This window comes from Manacus vitellinus, unplaced genomic scaffold (genome assembly GCF_001715985.3).
Source record: "Manacus vitellinus isolate BGI_N305 unplaced genomic scaffold, ASM171598v3 scaffold_14_pilon, whole genome shotgun sequence".
NCBI classification, from domain to species: Eukaryota; Metazoa; Chordata; class Aves; order Passeriformes; family Pipridae; genus Manacus; species Manacus vitellinus.
This window is the reverse complement of record NW_021939063.1, coordinates 12,691,093-12,715,733: the sequence shown is the minus strand read 5'-3', so window position 1 is coordinate 12,715,733 and position 24,641 is coordinate 12,691,093. Positions and strand designations below refer to the sequence as shown.

The 24,641-nt window shown below is 36.2% G+C and overlaps 2 protein-coding genes across 3 annotated transcripts in view; one reads left to right on the top strand and one right to left on the bottom strand.

Annotated features, from left to right (window-relative positions):
- Positions 1-23,702, bottom strand: part of DNAH12 (dynein axonemal heavy chain 12) — a 57,347-nt gene extending 33,645 nt beyond the window's left edge. The window contains exons 1-31 of one of the 2 annotated variants that reach the window (XR_003915603.1): positions 23,539-23,663; positions 23,234-23,324; positions 22,929-22,955; positions 21,795-21,984; positions 20,415-20,490; positions 19,406-19,564; positions 18,526-18,721; positions 17,931-18,119; positions 16,998-17,148; positions 16,807-16,898; positions 16,361-16,539; positions 15,438-15,573; positions 14,538-14,663; positions 12,932-13,066; positions 12,017-12,210; positions 10,763-10,997; positions 9,992-10,177; positions 9,400-9,600; positions 8,163-8,357; positions 7,830-7,951; positions 7,420-7,702; positions 7,097-7,216; positions 6,540-6,696; positions 6,089-6,261; positions 5,361-5,513; positions 4,714-4,953; positions 3,478-3,723; positions 3,076-3,195; positions 2,253-2,362; positions 1,279-1,462; positions 398-538 (exon numbers count right to left, since the gene is read on the bottom strand). Coding sequence is in view for 1 of the 2 variants with exons in the window: in XM_025894713.2 (XP_025750498.1) it covers positions 398-538; positions 1,279-1,462; positions 2,253-2,362; positions 3,076-3,195; positions 3,478-3,723; positions 4,714-4,953; positions 5,361-5,513; positions 6,089-6,261; positions 6,540-6,696; positions 7,097-7,216; positions 7,420-7,702; positions 7,830-7,951; positions 8,163-8,357; positions 9,400-9,600; positions 9,992-10,177; positions 10,763-10,997; positions 12,017-12,210; positions 12,932-13,066; positions 14,538-14,663; positions 15,438-15,573; positions 16,361-16,539; positions 16,807-16,898; positions 16,998-17,148; positions 17,931-18,119; positions 18,526-18,721; positions 19,406-19,564; positions 20,415-20,490; positions 21,795-21,984; positions 22,929-22,955; positions 23,234-23,324; positions 23,539-23,702 (4,971 nt within the window). In the remaining variant the exon portion in view is untranslated. Of the gene's footprint in view, positions 1-397; positions 539-1,278; positions 1,463-2,252; positions 2,363-3,075; positions 3,196-3,477; positions 3,724-4,713; positions 4,954-5,360; positions 5,514-6,088; positions 6,262-6,539; positions 6,697-7,096; positions 7,217-7,419; positions 7,703-7,829; positions 7,952-8,162; positions 8,358-9,399; positions 9,601-9,991; positions 10,178-10,762; positions 10,998-12,016; positions 12,211-12,931; positions 13,067-14,537; positions 14,664-15,437; positions 15,574-16,360; positions 16,540-16,806; positions 16,899-16,997; positions 17,149-17,930; positions 18,120-18,525; positions 18,722-19,405; positions 19,565-20,414; positions 20,491-21,794; positions 21,985-22,928; positions 22,956-23,233; positions 23,325-23,538 lie in introns of both variants that reach the window. The other variant, XM_025894713.2, reaches the window with a different exon arrangement.
- A 782-nt stretch (positions 23,703-24,484) lies between these two features.
- The window catches only part of PDE12 (phosphodiesterase 12), a 5,876-nt gene continuing 5,719 nt past the window's right edge, over positions 24,485-24,641 (top strand). Inside the window, exon 1 of the mRNA XM_018068679.2 lies at positions 24,485-24,550. Within this exon, the coding sequence (XP_017924168.2) occupies positions 24,485-24,550 (66 nt within the window). The remainder of the gene's footprint in view (positions 24,551-24,641) is intronic.

The window sequence follows — 24,641 nt, the reverse complement described above, 5'->3', positions numbered from 1 at the left end:
AAGGTTACAACTTTGACTTCAGAAGCCATTACTTTGAAATTACAACCCTTTGTGTGTTGGGATTGTCTTGAAGTATGTCTAAGTTTGTGCAGGTTTAGAAACTATGGGATTTACACTGAATATAAGTAACTGTAATTTTTGAAAATTAAATTTTAATTATTTATGTTACAAAATCACAATATGACATTATGGAAATACTATATATTCAATGCCTTTCAGCAATGAGCTGATTCTGTGATTATGATTCCAATAAAGCAAAACAAAACAAACAAATAAAACCCCAACCAAAAAACCACCAAAAAAAGAAGCTTACGACTTGTCACCAAGCTTACAACTTGTCACCAATGCCACCTTGCCCTTGCTCTTTCCAAATGCCTTGATTTTCACTGGCTGATACCTTTTTGTTGTCATCCAGCACCGTGTTCATGCTTTCTATCCACAGGGTGTCAATGGGGCCATCAAAGATCACCCACTTGCGATCGGGGGTCTCGGACAAGGCGAACTCCCTGAAGGTTGTAGCGACGACACCATCTGTCCACTGGTGGGGGTGGGCGTGGGAATGGCAGGGGAGACAAAGAACAGAGAGTTCAACCTGAGCCTCCAGTCACAGACCCCCTTCCCTTTGCTTTCCATTAGCCCTCCCTTTTCATTCTTCCCTCCTGTTCTGCAGAGAGCAGCGCACGACTTAACAGTTTCACTGGGGGTCTTGTGACATCAGCAGATTTTAAAAGAGAGTCTTTTTCACTGGAAAAAAATATTGTAACAAAAAGGACCAGCAATTCAATTTACTGAAACTTAGAAGTGCTTCTGCTCTGCCTTGCATCTGTTTCTCCCCAGTCACCCTAATTTTTACTATTTCACATTCACTTATCCATATTGTTCCTTCTCCAAACCTAAGTTTTACACATGAGTTCATAAATTTTTCTACATAGTTTTTGCATTACTTTGATTATACAGATTAAGAATAGACAGAGAGATTAATACAGCTAAGTTTGATATGATTTCCTAGCACAGATGTAACAATGTTAGGATGATGACCTTCAAAATGGTACTGTTCTTTTTTTTTCTTATTTCAACTTATATAACTGCATACATGCTTGGCACAGCATTTCTATATACTAATTAAAAACAAGCCAAAAAAGTATTAGTTAAAATAAAATTTACAATTGTGTTCTCATCTGTGTTTAAAATCATGAAATCACGAATTCAACAGTTTACTATCCAGAATAATGGAGGTCTGACATATGCAGGAAACACTATCTTTTAAACATACATTACCTCATGGGATATTGGATCAAACTGCCCAAAAAGCTGACCCATAGTGATCGATTTTGGATTCATAGTTCTATAAATTACTTTTTCTTCTTCACCATAACCACGCTTTTTCATAAGAGACAGTGTATTTGCCAACACATGGAGAACTTTGGTCTTCCCAGAAAAAGGTTCCCCTACCAGCATGAAGCTGTTAGATGGAAAAAAACCCTGCTATTAATAAATTTGTCTTCCAACTTAGACTTTTACAGATCACATGAAGGCCAACGGTATCAAACATATGCTTAAAGCTAATTTTCACCTAATTTTCACAAATCAGAGCAAGTAAATTTGCTTTGTATATACAAAACATCATTTCAGCAAAACCAGTTTATTTGCACATGCACTGTATGCATGTTATCCTCTAAAACCTAGATTTTTTGACCACACTAGTTCAATTATTTGCTGAATGAGATTACTTTGGAGTTTCACTTCAATGTAGGCAGAGTTTTTAACACTGGAAGAACACAAACAGAAAACTTTTGTAGTCATCCAGCAGAGGGATGTGACTATAAAAAGGTCTCACAGAGAAGATTAACTAATGAACTGAATATTAACCATCATATGGCTAATGTCACATTGTATATATTTTTTCCACATAGTTGTTATTCTGTAATAAAAGCTTGGAATAAAATGGCACAGATCTGATAACTAATATTTTAATATAGACAAACTTTTACAATCCTAAATCCATACTTATATCAACACCTAAAATCACTATACATGTGAGGCTACTTCTGATATCAAGAAGAGTACAATTCCCCAGACTAACAGGCACAAGAATTTTGGGACATTAAAAGCAGTATCAGTGATCAACTGTTCCAATACAAACAGGAACATTTTGCCACCCTTAAAACCTCTTATAACTTCATAAAAAAACTGCTACAGTCTAAGTCAAAATTACAAAAGATACTGCTTGTGAAATAGTGATGAGAACTTACCCATGTCTAACAATCATCATTTCATATGTCTGTATAATTTTCTCCATAAAAGTTGTTACAGGTTGGACATTATGTTGAATGCAACATTCGTTGGCACATTCCAGAAAATCCTGAAATCAAAACAGATCATAATCTTATCATTGCTACAATTTCAGTTACTGTCTTGGACTACAGTAAAACAGTCTAAGATAATCAATAAGGGTTTCAAATTAATTAATAACTGCAATACTACTAGTCAGAATATAGTAAACTTCCTGGAGAAAAAGAGTAACTTCTGTACTTCATGTGTTAGAACAGGATTTAAGCACAATTTTTATCTTGAGGAGAAGGCATATCACCATCAGGAAACCAGCTGTATGCTTTGGAACAATACACTTTTATCAAGATTGTAGTATTTATTTGAAACTTAAAAGTTAATCCATTTTGTCTTTTCCAACATACTCATCTTCTTCCCAACCATCCTCCTACAAAGGAGTTGTGCTTTAAGTATTGCTATAAATAAAATACAAACAGAAAGTTTAATCTCATTAAATTATGTCCAAAAATTAGGAAAGAAATCAGTCAGAGCCTACAATTTGGTAAATCTGCAGGTCAGCTTCCAATCTGTAGGACAGAATCCCTCTGAATGTAAGGGAACTCAGATACGGATTAAATTCAGCACAGATAAAAGAATTTTCTTTGGTACTGAGTTTCATTGCAAATATTCAGCAATTTTTCTCATCTTGCAATAACTCACTAAATTAATTGTACTTGGTTAAAAACCAAATCACCAAAAACCAACCAACAATGATTACGACCAAGGAAAAATTACAAGAGTACTTACATTGTAGTCTGCCTCAGGAAGCTTAATTCCAGGAAATAAATCACTGGTTATACCCATGAACAGAGGTATATCATGGGACAAAAATTTAGGTTCATTCACATCTTTAATGGATCTAAGAAGCTAGAAGAAACAAATATACATTTTACTGTTCCTGTTAACAGACACAGAATAAACTGTTCAGCAATTAAAATAATCTAATATGTAACAGATTAATTCATTAAGTGGTGCCTTTGATAAGCAGTTAAGCCCAACTTAAGCCCATTTGTGTATTTTATTATCTTCATTTCACGAATTAAGAAACATGGATCAGCAATGGGGCAAGATGTGGTGGAACTGCCTTCAGAACTCACAGCTGTGGGCACCTATAAAATTCCTTAAAGAATTATTCCCTCAGGAACTCACCAATATATCTTCATCTTCCGTGGGAAATTTCAGCTTCAGATTCCCAGCAGCCACCAACACAGCCTTGACTGCTCTCATGCCATAGTCATAGTGGTACTGGGAGGAAAGCTGCTCTGAACAGAGCCTGTAGGTCATGACTATCTTCACTGACAAGGACTTGGCATTCAAAAATCCATATGAATAGAGTGAAATCTCTGCTATCAGAGCATAGTTAGGAACCATCATGGCTACTGTTCGGAAAAGAACCTGAAATATATACCCAAAGAAATATCTTTAAGTAAGTAATTGAGAAATGGGAAGTAACTGAGAACTTTTACAGGTGTTGGATTAGTAGTAACCCCATCAGGGCATTTCTAACTGAAAACAATAACAGCATGTTCAACAAAGTAATGCTTAGTATGATGAAGTAAACTGTAGATAATTCAAAATAGTTACACTAGAAAGCAGTGGCCTGCAGAACATTTGGGAGCCAATGAAATAGAAGAATTATCAATATTTGCAGCTTGTGACTCCCTAGAAAGTTAATCTAAGATGTCATCAACATCCATCTCAATGTACAATCCAGTCCAGAAAAGACACTGCCTCTCCCAGTTTTGTCCCTCATCAGTGTCTCAAGAATGCAGTTTGCCCCTTGCATGGATACACCCAGCACAGCAGTAAGGAAGGAAAACATGGTCCATGGCAGGTGAGAGGATACACTTCCTTTCCTTAAGCAAACTGCAGTTGGTGTGTTCCTCATTCTGCATCATCTCTGCTTTCAGTTAGCCAAGCCTCCTCAGGGAAACAGCTCTTATAGTCAAAACAATCACCTCAAAGGTCTTATTTTATCAGGTAATCTAAGCCAATTCATTCCATCTATTAAGTGTCACTCACTAACACCCCTTTTAAATAAGATTTTCATAAAGCATTTTTCCCAAAATACCTGTCCATCTTACAAAGTTAGTACCCAAACATTATAATCTATCCACGGCCTGACACTTGTCTTTGGCCTGGAAAAATAATAAGAAAAACACTAATAAACATGAGAAAATTAAATATATTTTGAATTCCTTAAAAAAGAACAAAGTACTCAGGAGGAAAGAAAAAACCCCAGGCTCAGTATATGTAAATCTTAGAACAGGTGTATGTTTATATTCCAGGTGGTCAAGTCTGGATTAGTACCAGCAATACGCAGGTTCCCTCAATTTTTTTGGAAAAGCTCATTCTCAAGCAGAAGCATCCATTTTATTATTTTACCTTCAGATTATCTGGAAGTTCAGAACGTCCTGCATAACCTGGATTCATAGTAATAGCTATGAAACAGTTGGGGTTAAGCTTCAGCTCAGTTCCTTCAAAGAGAAACGTTTCTTGTTTTGTCTGGATGGCTCTCTGGATGCACAGGATCTGCTGGGCCACCACAGACAGCACTTCCAGTTCGATGCGATTGAATTCATCAAAACATGCCCAGGCACCTGATGAAGCCAAACCCTTGAAAAACTGCAAAGGAAGAAAGACAGCAATAATATTGGTACAGAGCCTTAGAAGATTCAAAAGAAACTAAGAGTGTCATGTTGGAAGTTTAATTACACACACACATAGACAATTACGATAACATCTCAGCCTGTTCAGATCATAGGTCTGTGATATACTGAAGAACAAAGTTTTTTCTTGGTTCTAAAGAAAGTTAAATCAGAAGATCCCAATCCTATGAACTCTTGTTTCTTTCAAGTTTTAATTAGCAATTTAATAGGATTTCATAAAGCACAGAAAATGTAGAGACCAGTATGTAGCATCCAGGGTGGCAGACCACAGGTGCCACATTTATTTAAGTGTCTCTGCAAAGTAGGGACCCTACAATTTTCATCCTAAAAATAAAATGCAAATTATATTTATTTTCTATTTACCTTTCCCATTGCCAGGTAATCAAGGCCATCAGAGCAGTTGAAGACAACACACTGAACAGCAAGGGCTTTAGCCAAATCTTTGGTGGTCTCTGTTTTACCTGTCCCTGCTGGACCCTCTGGCGCACCACCAAGGTTTAAATAAAAGGCTCCAATCTAAACCACAGAAAGAGTTAATGGAAATTATACTCCAGCAAAGAAATTGCAGTAAATGATAGTGAGAAAAGCTGTATCTGAGATGACTTTGGTAACTTTCAGTTGTCAGGTTAGTTGAGGATAAACCAATACAATAATAAACACCTCTGCTAAGAGTCAGGGTAATAAAAAGTTACCAAACTTGTACTACTCTTAGGAACAATATCATCACAAGTGGCTCCTTCTTCACTTAGGTTAGCAACCTAACAGAACATCAGAAAAGTACTCTGTGTTCTCATAATCCATACAGCAATAAAATACTGGGTGTTTTTTCTATTTGCATTTTAAGAAAACCACATCCACAACAACAATCCACAAATATTTCAGCCAGGTTGGTGGGCTGTCCAGATTTGTTGTTACGAGTGAGTTTCACGCCCAATATTCTACAGGAAGTAAAATCTTTGAAAACCTCATTTCAGCAGCAATAGCAGAGTCTGACAGCAGCTGTCAGCCCTAAAAGCATGGCTGTCATGAACAGTGGAAGGAACACTGTAGCACACAAATGCAGTCTCAGTGGCAGTGCTGGAAGGCCCTACCAGGGTGCGGTAACACCTGTCAGTGAGAGGGGTGATGACGAGGCGTGGGGAGTTGCCCAGGTACTCATAGGCGTATTTGACGTTGCAGTTGATGATGCAAACACGGACGTTCTCAGACTGCCAATAATAGCGGAGCTGGGCAAGCCACTGAAAGTCTGTCTCACTCTGCACACCTGGTGAACACAGAGTTCAGTCATAAAAGACATTTTAGATAAAAGCAGTCATAAAAGACATTTTAGATAAAAGCAGTCATAAAAGACATTTTAGATAACTGGATCTTCTATTACAGCTAAACTGAAAACTGCTTTGAAATTATTAATGTTGGTGCTCATATCCAAACCCCATCTTAATACTGTACTGTTTTAGGCAGTAAAATCTGATTGGTTAACAACTATTTTTCATTAACTATGTGTAAAGACTTGTGAAGAAAAGTGTTTTAAAAGATAATTACCATTTTCAATCATTTCCTTGATGACATCTCTAGCATGAACATCAATAGTAACCAAGGCACCCAGTGTAGTCCTTGTTTGCTTTGACAGTTTTCCTCTTACCAGCTCTACAATATCATTAAGTTGAAGCTGAAGTGTATCATAATAACCCTTTAAACCCTAGGAGAGAAAAGGTAATTTTGAAACTGTTTACACCACAGTTTCAAGTGTTCCAGATTTCTTCATGTTGACTAAATATTTTAACAGTGGTTGCTTATTAATCTATTTTTTTAATTGTCATGTTTTTGCATCAGCTTCTCTCATTCACAGTTATGCATTTATGTTGCAAAGCTACATTTTAATCTATGCTTGCTCTAAACAAGAATACTTGAATGAAGGGTGCAAGTACTTGAATGAAAGGTATAAATCACTGTGCATAAATTCACATATGTCAAACTCATGTACTTGTAATTTTTCAAATTTTATTTTGATTGTAGAAAAATCCTTGATTAAGCAAAATACACCAGCTGAAATGAAACATTAAGAAAGATTTTAAAAAGATGTATGCATTACACAGTACCTCAGGTCCACTGCGAAGAACTTCATGTACCTCACTTGTCCAGTACATCTGAGACACACACAACACTACTTGTCCAGGCCACTCCAGAACCCACCGTTTTCTCTCAGTCTCTAGATATGCCTGAGTTAAATACAGTATATAAACATATATATGTGAATATATATTGTAATACAGAAGTATATAAGGTGATCCTATTAATATTCTTTGCTAAAAAAATATTATTTTTCTATTTGCAGCATCCTAATAGACTTTTAAATGCTCTTTCTCCCTTAGATTTGCAATTTGTTATTCAGTAATTTTAAAGAATCTTGCAAACCCCATACCATTCTTGATTTGTCAATAACATCACGTATAGTCTTCAGCATAATGTCTTCTACTTGAATTAACCACTTCTCCACTGCACCTCGAGCTTCAGAAGTAGAAATGTTTGAAATCAGCTGTACGCGCTCGCCTTCGGAACTGCACATTCCTTTAATATCCAAATTGCGAAGGAAATCCAGCTTAGCAATGCCTTCAAAACACTTCTTCAAGTGAGGCTGAACTCGGAGAGGATCCTTAGTCTCTGACAGGATCTCCAACATTTCATCATTAGACAAGAAAAAGAAGCTTAAAAAAATTAGAAAAAAAAAAAAAGAAAAAAGAGACAACTGTATTATCAAGCTACTTCTCAGACTGACCTTATTCACAACAAAATAAACATTCAGTATTTGTATTTTTTTAAAACTCATCCTACCGGGGAAAGAAGAGACGTTTTTTCTCAAGGTAAGCATTAAGCCCTTTCATGATTTTGTCTAGAAGCTCATTACTGGTCTGAAGCTTCTCTGTTAACCCTGGCAAGGAAGTAGCAACAAGAACCTGGAACAAACACATGCAAACTGTCAGTTCAATGAAATACTTCAAACAGTAGAAGTTAATCAAATAAAGAACAACGTGACTTTGTTCCTAGAAATATATACAGGCAATATATACAATGTAGTTCATTGTATATATTCTGAAAACAAAGCATCCCCAAAAGAAAAAGTGAGAGAAGCTCCTGTTTCCTGTTAGTAATGGGAATTTCCCTTACCTTTGGGTCTTCAGCACAAAATTTCATAATCTCTCTCCAGAATCTATCCACAGTCTGGAAATGTCGCCCCTCTTCTGGCATCTGTTGCATAATATCCTCAGAGGAAAAAATGGGTTCCAAATAAAGCCACTGTGCTTGTACCTTCAGCCAATCATCAATATTCTCCTGAATTTGAATTAAGCGACTTTCCCATTCCTTAAGAAATATTTGAAGAATGTTATCTTGATATTTCCAAGCAAATAATGTTAGAGACAATAAATTCAAGAAAGGTAGACACTGGGGTATTCTAGCTCCCAAAGAGAAAAACATAATCATCTAACAATAAACTAAATAAAAGAAAAATATTTATGAGTATTTAGGTTCTTTCACATATACAAAAGCCAAAGGAACTCAGCACTTTTACCTACTTGGAAACAAATTTTCTAAAATGCAGTTATCACTTTGGTGCTATCAACTTTTGGCAGCTTAAAGGTCAAGCAATACCCAGGAGGCTACCAGTGACAAATTCTGTTTCATCTCCTCACAGCAGGGAGCTCTTGCAGCTGCATTACAGCAGGGACACCAGAATACCAGAAAGGCCACATTAAATCACAGGAGAGATTCAGCCAGTCCAGTGTCCTTTCCCTAAAGTGGACAATAACAGATACCCCTGTATCTGCCATCTGTAAGGGTAAATACTGCATTTGTACACTGAACCTGCTTGAGCCTGAAGATTTCCTACATAAACCAACAAAGAACTGCAAAGCAATCCCAGCAGCTTCTCTCCTGTCACTAGTCATGGTCTTAGCACCACAAAGACTTTACCCAGGTGTAAAGTGCTCCCATCATTTTTCTGAGGCCTGATTAAAAAACCTTCTCCCAGTCATTAAGAAGTTTCCTTGCTCAGGGAAAAAATGAGCCCAAAACTAAATTACTACATGTTCTTATTAACAATAAGAGAAACATAATTTCCAGTTATTAAGAAGCAAGGTTAAAGACACCAGTGGAAATGGTGATTTTGCAAAAGATGTGAAAAAATATTCACATTCTCTTGGTTGCACTTGGATCCGAGTGGAAAAAGGAATACCAAAACAGAAATAAGGTAAGTATGACTCACATAAATTCACAGTATTCTTGCTGGAAAATCAATGACAGCATTTAATTCACAACTCAAACAATAAAGTTGTAATACAAATAGTACACACTTGCACAGTAGTTATCCTACAAATAAAAATGGTTGAAAAAATACTGATTGTACCCTGATTTCTTTGTCAAATGGTTTAATGAAAGGTGATCCTCTCATTGTCTGAGTTTTCATAATCTGGTCATCAAGAAGAGCCTGAATTTCATCCACTGAAGACAGAATGTGAATACCAGTCTCACGATACAAATTTGTATTGAAGGAAATTGAATCCCAGACTTCCATCATGGTATGCATTGCTTTCTCCAAGGAAAATTCCTATTTTAAAAGAAAATAGTTTGGTGTAGTCACTGAATTGGTTTTTCCAACTCATTAATTCAATATATAAGTTTATCTAGCTGAATAAGCTCTTTTGCTCTAACAGCACAAGTTAATTGTTATTGCTTTTCCTCAGTATATCATTTTCTAGCACACAGAAAGCAGGACACTTGGGAAATACTAACAATGTAACACGAGATACAAATGTTTACTTGCACATTATCATCTAATCATCATTAACATCTTATCATCTAATGGATTATCTAATCATTTAAGTCTCACCAAATCTCTTTTGCTGCCTAAGGGCAAAGACAAAAAATTCTAGTAAGTCATAAAGTATTCACCAAGAGACCAGACGTCATATCTGTCATGATTAAATCTCTGTGCTTACCTTGCTTGCACCCACACTTATAGCTGTAAACTCTTCCAAATGAGGGCCTAGATTCTGCTTTAAAATTTTTCTCAGGGTAGTTCCAGCATCTGGGGTTAAATCATATCCTACTATATTTGACATCCGCTCCCAGTGACGATCTCTCATGCCAGGGTTACAAAAGACAGTCACAGTGGGAATATTCTCCTAATTCAGAAAAGACATCAATAAGGTAAAAATTGTCATAGGAATAATTTCTTAACTTTTTAATAATCTCTGATGTGCATTTAAAATTCTGCTGTAGTACTTGATGACATGAAAATTTTTTCTGAAAAGTGTAGATGGCTCCATTCAGTTATCCATTCCACTTCTAAATAATTCTATTAGTTACTGAAGAGGAAATATACAACTCCTAAGCACAGTCTTAGAAGAAAAGAGAAAATGAACAATTTTTCAGCTATATTATGGTAAATTTTGTTTGCATGTGCATTAACATAGAGTCCCATTTCAAAATTTCCAACTGCATCCTCAAATGTTTCTTTGCACCCAAAAATTACTTTTCTCCTGTATGTGTTCACTCATTAACAATTCACATTCCTAAAACCATAAAAAAAACCAAATCAATTTTATTAAAATGAATGGGACAGTACAATCTGGAAATGGTGATTCAGTGTGTGTTCTCTCTCTCTCTCTAATGATAGTCTCTGACACTGCATCATCTACCTGTACTGAGCACTGAATTTAGCATTTGTCCCTCAGCATCAGATATTAACATCCCTCACTTTTTCTTACCTTAAACTCTTTAACCTGCTCCAGAACTGAAGAACACATTGTAAGAGTTGTATTAGCCTTTATTGCTTTTACTGTCTTCCCTTCTTCTTTGGGTCGTGGTGCCTTTTTCCTGTCCTGTGGCATTTTCTTCCTTTGTTGGAAGAGTTTTGTCACTTTATATAGCTCTCTATAAAACTCATCAAGCTCAGCCTCCATGCTTTCCCCATTTAGTTCCAAAAAGGTACCATCCATCCATCTGAGAAAAAACACAAGGTTAGAAGACAGAATAACAAATGCATCCCACAAATATTTAACACTTGGTTTTGCAACACAAACAAGGTGTACAGTAATAGTTATTTAAATTAAAGCAAAGATCTTCTTTCCAATTATTGTCATTCTATACAAAATTCTAATGCACAACTAAAGGTGGTTCAATCACACTCTTCTGTGTATTTGTGCAATTCTCTCAAGTCAGTCACATACTGAAACTGAGTAACTGCATGAACTGAGAAATATTTAAATTAACCTCTGGATAGAGATCAACATATGACATTTAAAATCACAATGGGTCTTGTATTTTCAAAACCCCCATGCTTTCTAGCTATAGCACGTTATAACTTCTGAAGAGTGCAGGAAATGATAAACAATCTCACAGAATTTAGATACAGAATACAGTTTCTGTGGTAGGATGTAGCCACCAGACAGCAATGCATTTGAGCCCCCCTACACAGTATTTTGGGCAGCTGTTATGTTAAACACAGTTTTCATTACATACAGTTTATAAGCTTTCTAATTGAACTTCTTCCTTTTCTGGTACACAAAACGTCTCATAACTCATTAAAATTTTTCTTCCTAATAAATTTCTTCCTCAGAGTTTGCCTTATTATAGGCTTCACTAAAATAACTAATACAGTTAGAACCCAGTCTGAGATATGTTCCTTTGCTCCCAGGCAAATCACAGGTGTGATTGTTGGGGGTATCCTGTGCAGGGCCAGGAGCTGGACTCAATGATTCTTGTGAGTCCCTTCCAACTCAGAACATCCTATGATTCTATAATTCCATGATTACATTTAAAAAAATAATAAAAAAAACCCCTGACTTTTTTCTAGCTGAATTAAAACCAACAAACCTGCTATGTATGTTAGCTTGCTATTATATTTGGCTTCCTAAAACCATGCGTTGACAAGAAAATGAATCCATATTCTATGTCTGACATGAATAGGACCAGCGTGAGCATTTTTTTTTCCTCACTCTCTGTCATTATAGTTGAATTACCTTTTTTCTGTTCGCTGCCATTTCAGTATAAGATTAAAGAGTCTCTGATAGGGCTCTATCTCAGCTTTTACGTTGTTGAGGACTGGGAAGTCACTCGGCTTCCATCCAAGCAGAACCTCTTCATTGTTAATAAGAGCTACTGTTTCCTCAGTGTCCTGTATGGTTTTCTGTAATGTCTTCACATCAGCCACATACTGAAATCAAATAATGGGATGACTTGAGAGAGAACTGAACTGTGCTCTGAACAGCTATCAAAATAAGATATCAAAATATAATAAGCCTTCATATTAAAATTTTAGAAAACGTAAGTTAAAAACTTTTCTACTTATACTTGAGTAGATAAACCATGAAGAATCCAGATGAACATGATGAAAAGTGAAGTTGGTTTTCTCATTATTCAATTTTACAGTATTTTCAAAATATTTGAGCTTTAAAACTCACTGTTCTAGGAGGTAGGCACACGCTCTTTTATGGCCTCACATATCATAAGGGCAACTGGGATTTATTAGCTTAGGATTTCTGTTTTGTGCTTTGAAGCGTTTTGTTTTTAAGAAACAAAATTGCTTACTAAGCACAAATGCAGTATAATCCAACTAAAGTGCAAGACATGCTCTGGCAACTACAAAATACTGACAGAAATTCAGAAAGTTTTGGAGCCAGTGGTCTGCTCTTCATTAGCAGAACAAAAAAGTTTCGAGGTTCACAGAAAAAAAGATACAAAATTGCTATCAAACACTCTTTCTGAACTGCTATTTTTTTCCTTCAGTTCCTTGATATACCAAAAATAGGAAAGGAAATTCTAATTCCACTCAAGTTATTTGCAAATAATATCACTATGGCTAGAATTCCATGCTTTATACAAAAGTGTATTAAAACCACAAAACATTTCTACCCTTTTTTAACTGCTAATCAAACCTGTTGCATGCAATCCAGCTCTGAATATTCTTCTAATTCTGCCACAGAATCTGCCAGCTTGTCTAATTCCTCCCGCAGGTTATCACACTTCTGCAGTACTTCTTGCTCTCTGACACTTTTAGATTGTTCAATCAGCTACAAAACAATTGATTTTTTTAAAATTAAAAAAAAGCATTGCAAAGGTGTTTAATCCTTTCAGTGATTAACATACCCAGTACCATCTAAACACAGTACAAAGGCCTCCTTCAGCAATCAGACAAAAGATGGGAAAGTATTACTGAAAAAAAGAGAGATTCTCATCTTTGGGATTCAGTATTTTACTGCCAAAAAGAAAACCTACAGTTGTTGAAAGCCTTTGCTATCCCACATGTACCCACTGCTGTAAAAGGCAGAAATTCTGGAACACCAGACCAGTCTAAAGCACTGTGTCTGCACACAGAAGGGTTAGTTTTAAGGTACCAAACAAGACATCAACCAAGGGAGAGGAGATCTCCTAAGACAAGGACACCCACCACCAGGCAAAGTTGTGAAGCAGACAAACAAAACTTCTCCAAAGGAGGAACCAGCCTTTTCCTTTTGTATTAGGATAAGAACTGACTCATATCTGAGAGCATAAAATGCAAAAATAGAGACTCATGAAAACTTGATGTGGAGCTGTTCTTGTCCTCAAGCTCTAGCACACTGCAGATCACTCAACAGCCAGCTATGGAGCAATACCCTGCTGAGGGACTCTGAGTCAGATCCACTCTGTACTACCTTTCACATTAAAGAGTTAGACCAAGCATCATGGACTCTCTGCACAGAAGTAGAAAATTAATTTTACTGATTTATTGGGGATTAAAAAATGATTACATGCAAACAAAGTGTTTTACAGACCTAGCAGTCTCCCAAGCTGGGTATGTTTTCAGTCAGAGGCATATTTGTCACCCTTGGACATACTCCTTAGTACCTAAATAAGACTTAGTAAAAGTGAAATCCTTGATTGTGATATTTAAAAGACTGTGATTTTTTTTTTTAAATTTTAATAATTATTAATTCTTAAAAAAATTCAGAAGAAATTATTAAATTCATGCTAAATTACTATGGAGAGCCAAGAGAACACTAAAAGGCAAAAACTGCTAATCAAGATGAATGCATAGAAGTGGAAGAAAAGTAATCTGTAGTCACACATAGAAAATAAGATGTTGAATATTTTCTATTAACAATTGCCATCTAAAAGACACTGTTCCCACTGTGCTTTTATTGACAGAACAAAATATCACTTTAACTAAATGACTTCTTGTCCAGGCATTCAGTCTTATTAAGGGCCTGGCAGTTACATTTTCAGTACTAGATAAGTGCAGTGTAGTGAATTTTCACCTTCCTATGTATTACCTACTACTGACCACAAACAAACCAGGATAATAAGATTCACTGAAGCTTTTAAGCTACAGTGACAGTTTTAAATTTTATCCACAAAAAGTCCTCCTTTGTTAGAAAAACCTGGAAATATGTTATTTATGCATGTCTAAGTTATACGTTTAGTCTGCTGAGGAAACAAATAGCTAAAGTAGAGTGAGAAGTCTAAAAAGCCAAAATATACCACCAACTAAGAAAATGCTCTTACATCATCATGCTCTTTAAAAATGAGGTTCATCTTCTTTGGCCATAATATAGCTTCTGTAATTAGTTCAAGGTCTTCAGGAGCAAACAAAAAAACATCTAAGAAGTAACTCATTTGCCGACAGCACTCCTATTAAAAGAGATTTCATAAAGCTTTAGGTATCTTAGGTCTGTTTAAAATATAGAGTAGGACAATATTACCTACAAAGATAAAATAGAAACCAAGATTTCATGAACTTTCAGAATTTGGAGCTACTTCAGCAATATTAACATTCAAAATATATGTATGATATGATTCAAATCACTGCCTTGTCATGAGCTTGTTTCTCTAAATATGACTCCTGTCGTCTGTAAGTCTACATGCAAAAATCCCAATATTATTAAAAATAAAAATATATAATTTTTGCAGATATAAACATAACGTGCTATATTTATAGACCCATTACCATAACAGAAAATCTGATACATATTCACACACACAAACTGCTGCTAATGTAACATCACCTATAGTCTGCTCAAAGCATAAATTGGGGTTTATGTGTTCAAAATCATGACTGTTTTTACACATAAAATGCTCTTTATTCTTGTCTGTTACATTTTCACAAATAGATTTTTAAGCAGCCCTGAAGTCTCCAGGTACAAACAATAAACTGTGTATTTTACAATCTGCCATGATTTATTAAAAGCTACATTTCCTCCCTGACATGCAGAACATATGGGAATAGGAATAAGAAGCAAAGGCATATGGCAAAGAATGAGCTGGACTTCTCACTTCTGTCTGAAATAAAACTGAAATTATTCATACATGCAGCATGATCAAAAGACTGCACTCCAGAATGAATTCTCTGTTTGTATAGGGTAGTGTGTCTGACAAAAGATTAAAAACAAAAGGATAGACACCTACCTTGCCCCTTAGCACCAGGTCTGGAATGTCTTTGGTTTTGACCTGCTTTGTGTAATCTATTGTTTCCACCATTTCTTCTGTTGTCTCAGGAACTTTTAATGCACGTTCCTTAATTGTTTCAAATTCACTGCATATCCTGTAGATTTGTTTTACATAAAGTACCAACATTTTAAGATTTTAGGTTCAGCTTTAATGGAAATAGAAGTTCAATTTACTTCTGTAAGTATTATCCACATACAAACTCCTTTATTTGTGAAACTTAAAAGGGAATATGACCAAGTCAGTCTAGAAAAATACTATCTACTGAATTGCAACAATTGCTTTGTTTGGGTTTTGGGGTATCCTTCTGCAATAAATGCTTTGGTTTCCTGTTACTAGGAAATGAACTTTAGAAAAGTATCGTTAGTGTACACACAAACACTTTCCCAATAAATATTTTGTCAGAGCTGCTGGCTCTCTAGAAGGATGAGAGTCACTGCAGAGGGGATCTAGAAAGATTGATGCATTTGACTGTGATCAATGGGGTGAAATATAACAAGTTGAAATGGCAGATTCTGCACCGAGGATGGAGTAATAAATGGGGAGGTGTGGCTTGAGAGCAGCCCTGCAGAAATATCTATCATGAAATAAGAGAGTCTAACTAGTCTTTCCTTTGACAGTGCAGTAGTACTGTAGTTTACACTAAAAAATCCAGAACAGTAGTGAAGTCCTTTGATCTTTTAGCTCCTCCATGATCCAAGTCTCCTACCCATTTTTGAGACCAAAACATTAGAAAATTACAACAGTCAGTGCAACTGGCATGAGATCATTATTTAGCCAAGAGTCTTCATTAAACAGAAGTATGGTATCTTCACATTTCTTCTACATGTTTCTACTATGTATTTGACACATACAGCATCCACAGGCAGAAAAATTCTACTTACTTCTCATTTTCCTCTCTGTAATTTGCAACTAATTTGTCCAGAAGCATTTTCCCAAAGCTGTTTGCACGATTAGCCAAACCTTGTTTTAAATCCTCACAACTCAAATGGATCATAGGGAAATAAAACGTCTCTGGCAAACTCATGATTTCCTTCTTGAGGGTGAAGAATTCATCTATGAACTTCAGAAAAACATTAGGCTTTACATTTCAGAGCTGTTGTTTAAGAACTTGGCTACATGAGTAAGTATTAGACATTGAAGAAAACAAATAATATTTTCTTCTATTTACCACAGATTTTTTGGGGGAAAAATCACTTACAGTGTACCTTTGTAGGCAGTCCACATTACTTTTAGATAAAGGCTAAGCACCTGTTATTCTCTGTTCCCCTTTTTATGATTGCTGTATGTACAGTAAAAATTATATATAAAATGTAGAATTAGAACTTACAGCAGTATATTCATCAAAACTGTGTTGTTCTGCTTCAAATCTTTCTATCTGTGCCTCTGCAGTTCCATCTACAAGCCAGCCATACCTTTCAACTACAATTCAATTACAATGTATCAATATCATTAAAATGACAGCAAGTTACTTATTACAAAGAAGTGACACAGTTACTTGCACACTCTTCCATCACTCACCGTAGCTTTCAAAGTGTTCCTTTGGGCCTTCTAAGTTGTCTCTGATGGATTTTTTCAGGGTGGATGTGGCCCATTGCACGACGTGCTGAGGAAGCTCAGCATCCACAGTGGCAGTGGCCCCTGTCAGCCAAGAACGGATCGTTCGGACGTTCTGATGGAAGGGCAAGCTTTGATTACTTAAATTTTAAAAAGTAATGCAAGGAGTAAGTTGCAATCTGCAGAAGACACTATCAGAAAAGTATGAGACCCTAATCATGTAGAATGACTCTTCCTGATGAAAAAAGATGAACAGGAAATGTGTAAAAGGGAAAAAAAAATAAACTATCCAACCTTGCATACAATTAAATTATATCATATTTGCAAATATACAAAGTCAAACCCAAAACGCTTCTCTGAAAGTACCATCATGTATGACTGAAGGACAATGCTCAGTTCCCAGGAATACATCCAAAGCCCCCAGAAAGGCTCTCTTCTCTGGAGTCACAGACAGGTTCTCAAGACATCAGTCCATCAATATTGTATGTATTAGCTTTTAGAGATTTGAAGATTTTCTTTTTCTTAGAAAGAAAAGGAATATCAACACTAATTTTCCTTGTCTTTCTCTGGGGATCTTAAACATTAATGCTAATTTACTGTAAATCATCACACATATACTTAAGGTTATTATCATTGCAGATCCAAACAGCAGGCTAAACCAATCAGTGGGACGTGCACCAATTTTTTATGAACAAGGAATTACAAAATGAGTTTCAGACTCTGGAATGCTGCTGGGCATCAAGATTCATGATGCGACCTGTAGAATGCTCGTGGAAAATAAATACCACAAGTTGCATTCTGCTCCCATTGCCATGGTAGTCAGACTCCTAAATCACTAATATTTTCACATATTGAGCAACTTAACAATTACATATTTAAATAAAGATAAAAGCACACCTGGAGAGTCTCTCCTATACAATCTACTACAAACAAAATTGATTCTTCTAAGTCTTTAAAGCTTGGATAAAACTCAATATTATTTTCTTCAAGAGTCAAGTCCATCTTAAATAAAGGCAGACGACTTCTGTCTTCAGGGTCAAAAAGTTTCACAAAAGCTTCAGTGGTTCTTCCCAGTAATTCTTTCAGCTAGGTAATAACATAGATCACCTGTTAGTCGACAGAAAAAAGGCCCATCCCATGTTCCATTCCTGCAGTAAGACAGGATTTCCATTAATTTTAGTACTTCTGGTCTGATTCATGGATAACTGAAACAGTGTGACTTGTTCTAATAACTCCAGTGGGTATTATCCAGGCCCTTGAAAGATGTAAACCAATGAACAAGTAAACATTTCAGTAAAGCCCAGGCATTGCTGCAACATTAAGTCTATTACTAATACATGCTTTAAGTAGAAATGAAATATCTGGAAAGCATTTTCCTCTGACTTTTTGTTAAATGACAAGGATTTGATTAGACTATTGTTCCATCATTTTTCTACAAAGTTACTAGTGGTTTAATTCCATTAAGTTTACAGTGGAGAGGAAAGTTATTTACCTGATTAGACATAAGTATAGACACACAGTTATAGAAAGAGTCAACCTGATCCAGCTTTACACCATCCAAGGCCTCCTTCTGAGAAAAGAGCTCGACAACTCTTTGATACCATGTACTCATTATGTCCTCTTCTGCTTTAGAACAGCTTAGAGATGCATCGGTTCTTAAAGATCTATAGTCAGTTGGTCCTTTCAATCTAGAAAACAAAGTTACAGGCAACTTTATAAACAAAATTTAAAAAAAACAAACATGGAGTAAAGTAACAATAGTAAATATTGTATTAAAAACCCATTCTTTTTTTAGCAGAAAGCACAGTGGGAACCTAAGCATCCCTTTAGTAGACTATGGGAAGTAAAAAAAACATCCCAAACTCCAGGACATACAGAAGAGCTACCAGAAAAAATAATGAAGAAAATATAGTGAAAATTATCATTTTGAAAACAGTGCAAATTTGAAGTTCCAAGACTAAACAAAATCCAACTGATGAAAACCAGGAAGAAATCTGATATTCAGAGTTAACACAGAATTCCCTACACATGATAATACTACTATGAGAAGTTGATTTTCTTAAATGCTGTAACTTCTCTGGGGATCACAGCATTAGGAATAAGTAAATAATGAGAAGACCTTTACAGAATCAAAGGCAAAATATAAATCTAAAGGGCTGATACTACCAGCAACTTAAGCACCAATAAAACATGTAACAGAAAGGAGAAAATTCACGTGTCATAACATAAAGTAACTTACTCAAAGTACATTAAATGACACAAAGAAATTTTTTATATAAACTCCCCTGTGACAAATAATAGAATTGAACAAACTCATCTTTGCCAGTTTCAAAAACCTACGTGGATCAATAATTCAGCAGAACAGACTTTACCTGGAACTAGAGAAATCCACTACAAGGAAGGAAGAGAATGCTGCATAACCAAAATCCAGTAGAGTTTTCATTGTGGGGTGGACAGTGTGCAAGGTGGAAAGGATTTGGTTTTTTGCTTTGATAAAGCTCTTATGCCACGAACTAGAAAAATCCAGGCCTCTGGAAAAAAACCACCAAAACCCAATCAAAACAAATGAACAAACAAAAATTAAGAGCTCAAGCAATACTTGAATAAAATATTCTTATATATAAAAAGTAGTATTAAAAAGCTTATTCCCTAACTTGAACAGTTACTTAAATGCCACACACACATTCTCACTATGACACGGTGGAAGTTATAAAGATACTGTCTGATCAAACGTGTTTTATCCTCATGGTATTTTCACATCACCTGCTCTTCCAAAAGTTCTGTAGCTGTAAACTCCTCACTTCACCACCTGCAATCAGGAAGCCTTTATCATCAATACTTTGAGAGCACACATTCTGATGCTCCAGAAAAACTTAATAATTCAGGTATTTATACTCTGTCTACCTGAATTCCTCTTCTGTTTTGGGAGAGCATAATAGGTTTGCCTTCGGTCTCAAGGTTTTAGCTCATAACACCAAAGTCACATGAGCCCTTGGCATTAGTTTCAGCATGTCAGAGTACAGTACAATGCTGCTTCTGCCACAGAACTGCCCTGTACACACACCCCCCATTCCAGAGGCAGCTGCAATCTCACTTTAGCGTCTGGGCACTCAGAGCCAAAAGAAGTTTCATTTGCAGTCATTAGTGCTGCTCTGTGTAACTGTAACAACAGTAATAAAACACTACCAGTGCTAAAACTTTGTGGAGCATTCAGATAAGAGATGCTGAAACACAGGATCCTCTTCAGATAGAAAATCTGCCACATTAAGGGACTCTAGAATTAATATTGTGCCATAACTCTGTCCATGCAGCTCAACAAGAATTTCACTCATGCAACTCTGTGTTTTGCCAGTAGGTTATTTGCTAGCTTAGTCCACTCACAGAGGTAACAAAGGCAAAGGTGCCTCCTCTTCCTTTTCAAGTCCTTCTACATCTGGTTTAATAAGAGCTCTTCGCACTAAGAAAAAAAAATAAATACATGAACCTTAGAAGAAAATGATGCCATATTCAACAGGCACTGCACTTCCTTGGTCTTTCTCCAGGTTGAGCCAAGTACACAGGAGGATGAAGAGGTAACTGTGTCACCCTAGTCTTCAAAAAACATTCTCCCTAAGGTAACTCAAAATCATTCCTTCTGCTAAATATCTGTACAGACTCAGGTGGCATAACTCCAACTCTGTCTCCTGTTCATGATGGTTTTCAGACAGATTCATGTTTAAATAATGAAATACTTTCTTTAGCAATTTCTTTGCTGAGGGATGGTCAGTAGGGGATCAGGCTCCCCAGGGAAGTGGTCATGGCACCACAATGTTCAAGGAGCATCTGAACAGTGCTCTTAGTTGTATGGTTTAGTTTGAGGTAGTCCTGCAAGGAGCACAGAGTTCGACTCTGGTTCTTATGGGCCCCTTCCAAACTGAGATATTCCATGACTGCAAGAATTTATGGTAACTTTTTTTAACAAAATTACAGTGAGATACTATAGCTATATACTATAACTGATGACATTACAAAGAAGTTAGTCCCATGATAAATTATGTATTTTTTTAATCTGCATTTTTAAAAATATCACTATCCACTAAAATATTGACAAAATTTGGTTGAATTTCAGACTTTGGATACTATAAATGTAAATAATAAAAAAAAGAAATTAATACATGATTTCAAGGGAAAACACTTTTAAAATTCCAGTTCATTAACCTTTTTAAAAGGTTTTAAAACTGAAGTAAGTTGTATGAGTGATATCTGAAAATAGTAATTATCTTTGCAGATGTTTATTGCAAGCTTCCTCATGCATCAAAACTACCATCAGAAAACTCAGGGATGTGTTTGTGAATGAACAGCTTAAGAAAAGCTTCTGTTCCTTAAGAGGGAGAAAGAATCACTAGTACATAAAAAGTTTCAACTTTCTTTAGCAGCAAACAGCGATACATTCTTGCAGCAAATTAACTAAACAGGTTAAAGACTCAATGAAATAATGTCATTGACACTCAACCTTTCTGACATGAAGTCTACACTGCCTGAACTGTACCTTCAGCTGGTTAACTTTTTCCTGATCTGAATAAAATAAGCAAGTTCTGCCTTAAACATTACAGCCAACACACAGTTGATGAGGTAGAGAAAGATGAATCAGTAGTTAATTACAAAGATCATGCCTGGCTGAAAGAACAAACTAGAAAAAATATTTTCAGTGAGAGAATATGGAACAGCTTGTATTATATATACTAACATTAATATAAGTACTGAGTAATTTGTGGTACTTACACACACATCTTTTCATGCTCTTTTCATAATCCCTTACTATCTCCCCTAAAAGCTCTTGAGTGAGCAGCTCCCTGTCTTTGCCCTCCATAAGCGACCGCGGCACCAAGGCGAGCATGGACCTGAGCCACTGCTGCTGGATGGGAACCATGGGATTGCTCTGCACACGTTGCTTCATGAAGAGGTAATCTGCCTGAAAGGACAATACTGTCAGAGCTCTAAGAATTGGCTATGTAAATATTTTTGTGTTAGGCTTGACAAAAGTCTCTTTTTATTCACAGCTTTTTATCCATAAGGGCGGGTGACTTAATCTGATCTTTTCAGTATTCACTGACTAATGCACTGAAATCTACTCTGTGGCTGGTAAAATGGTCTCTCTGCCTCAATGTTTAAATACAAAATATTGTACTTGTTAGTATGGCATTTTCCTTGGTTCTCTGCTGAAGTTTATGGCTGACAATAAAGCAGTTCAAGATTAAGGTTATTGTCCTTTGGACAAACATTTATCTGGCAAAAAAGTGTGGACAAACATCGCCCCCAAGGGGAGTGGATCTTGGCCAAAGAAAAAGGTATTTATGCTTTTGACTGACAGCTTTGTTATAAAAAAAAAAAGGGATCTGAATCTCTACATCTACAGATTGAGTTTATCTAACATAAGCCAGGAAAAACTGGTGTTACCTTAAGTTACTTAATATAAATATTTCAATACTGATTTGGGTTTCCAGTTGCTCTCAGAGACTAAGTCTTACTTTAAAAGCTATGCACAAATTTCAGGATTAGTGCCTGTTCCTCAAATCAGGGGAATGATGTCAAAGACTAGTTTTTGTACAGGCTAAGGTACAATCTATGACCTCAACTGGAATAATCCTGTAGCCTGTTAGATTTTTTTCTTAAGTAATGTCCTTCAACTAAGGCTAAATTAATTTCTGATAGACATGCTTTCTGTAACAGAAAAATACTTTTCTTCTACTGGACCACAAGATAAGACTGCTATTTTGCTCCCATTCCTCTTTTCCCCACCACGATTACCTTTTCCTGTTTAATCACCATTGATTCCATATAACATGCTCAACTCCTCTGAACAGAGATCATTCACTCTCCTACTCCAAAAAAAGCAGACAAAAGAATTTAACTCACTCTTTGTTGGTCTTCCTCATTGTTCACCTGTATAAAAAGCAACAGAAAATTGTTATGTATTCAGAACATATAAACAAAAACATCAGAAATATAAAATATAACAAATATTATTCCTAAACAGAGACTTTATTCTGTAGGTATGTAAGTGTCATTTCAATGGGACTACCTGAGTATATAAATATGTTTATTAACTACTAAGGATTGAGATAAGTATCTTTACATAAATTCTGAGAAGTAAAATAAGTGCCCCAATAACAAAGAACTAAATAGGTGACACTTAAAATATTAAAGAAATACTTTCTCACAGTGGAAGGCAGTTCTGGAATAGGAGGTGCAGGATCTCTGTGAGATGTTTCTTCCATGGTTTTGTCACAGACTTTAAGAGCTCGATCAATTCTAAAGTAAAACATAGAATCAGAAGTGCAGAAAAACTACAAATAACATATTAGAAATAATCCTAATATTTTAATCAATGCAACCTGGGTTTTGATGATCTTTGATCACTAAATCTCGCTATAATTATATTAAACAAACACCATTATTATTTGTCAGGTGTCAAATGTGCAATGTCTCATTTGAATTTCAATATCTTGAATTACACGAAACTCACAGTATCTGATCAATCATCTCTTGCTGCTCATGGCTCCTTCGGTAAGTCAACAGTTTTTTGTGTAATGGTGACAGATCAGTTGTGACTGACGAAGGTACAACAGCAGGACGAAAACAAGTTCTCAAAGTCCGTTTCTTGGGAGGTTCTTCATCTGAGTGCTCCATCTAAAACCATAACACAACCAAGATTCTACAATACAGTCCTGTCCGGAGAGCAGTTTAACAGACACCTATATTAAGCTGAATGGACATGAGATATAAAATTACATCAACTCAGGGATTTCCACAGTCTAGGTATGATAGTTTAGCTCTCAGAAAACAGACAAGTGGTGTATAGTCTCAGATGGCAAAGTTCAACACAAGTGCACACATACAAAGCCTGAGGTACTAAAAAAACATGTTACAGTTTTATTAACTCCAGATTAGTACACTGCATAAAATTGAAAAGTTCTAGTACAAATCTCTGACAGTACTTATTTATCAGCTGTACAGCACACAGAAGACACCAGGAAAGGGGCCGGTTAAACCCCCATCAGACTGCCCCAGTCTGGTCCTGCCTGATGTAGGCACATTTTGTATTCTGAGGGTGGATATAGGAGTCAAGTTAAGAAGGTGGGAAATTTGGTTAAGACCAGTGGGTAGCTGGGCTGTGCAATAGGAAAGTGGAGACAGGTGTAGGTTTGAAATAAGAATCCCAATCTGGGGGGCGGGGTGAAGGTGTGAAGCAGCTAATTGGGTTTGCACGGTTAAAGGTACTTGGAAACCAAAGCTTGATAATCACCTTGTATAAAATTAAAAAAAAAAAAAAAGGGAAATAAAGATTAAAAAGCAAGCATTGTTGTGCCACTGGACTCAGGTTCAACTAAAAGACCACCCTTCTACAGCGGCTTAAGCAGCTGAGTATGGCTATCCCAAAAGACTGACAGTCCGGTTCCCCTGGAAACAGGATGCACAAACTCAGAACCGCAGTTCAGCGGGGGAGCAGAAAGCCAAAGCTACCTCCTAAATCAGCAGTATGTCCTCGAAACGCACTAAAACGGGCTGTGGTGGACGCACCAAAAGACACAAAGCTGTCCCTGCCCCACGGAGGGGTCCCCGCCGCCC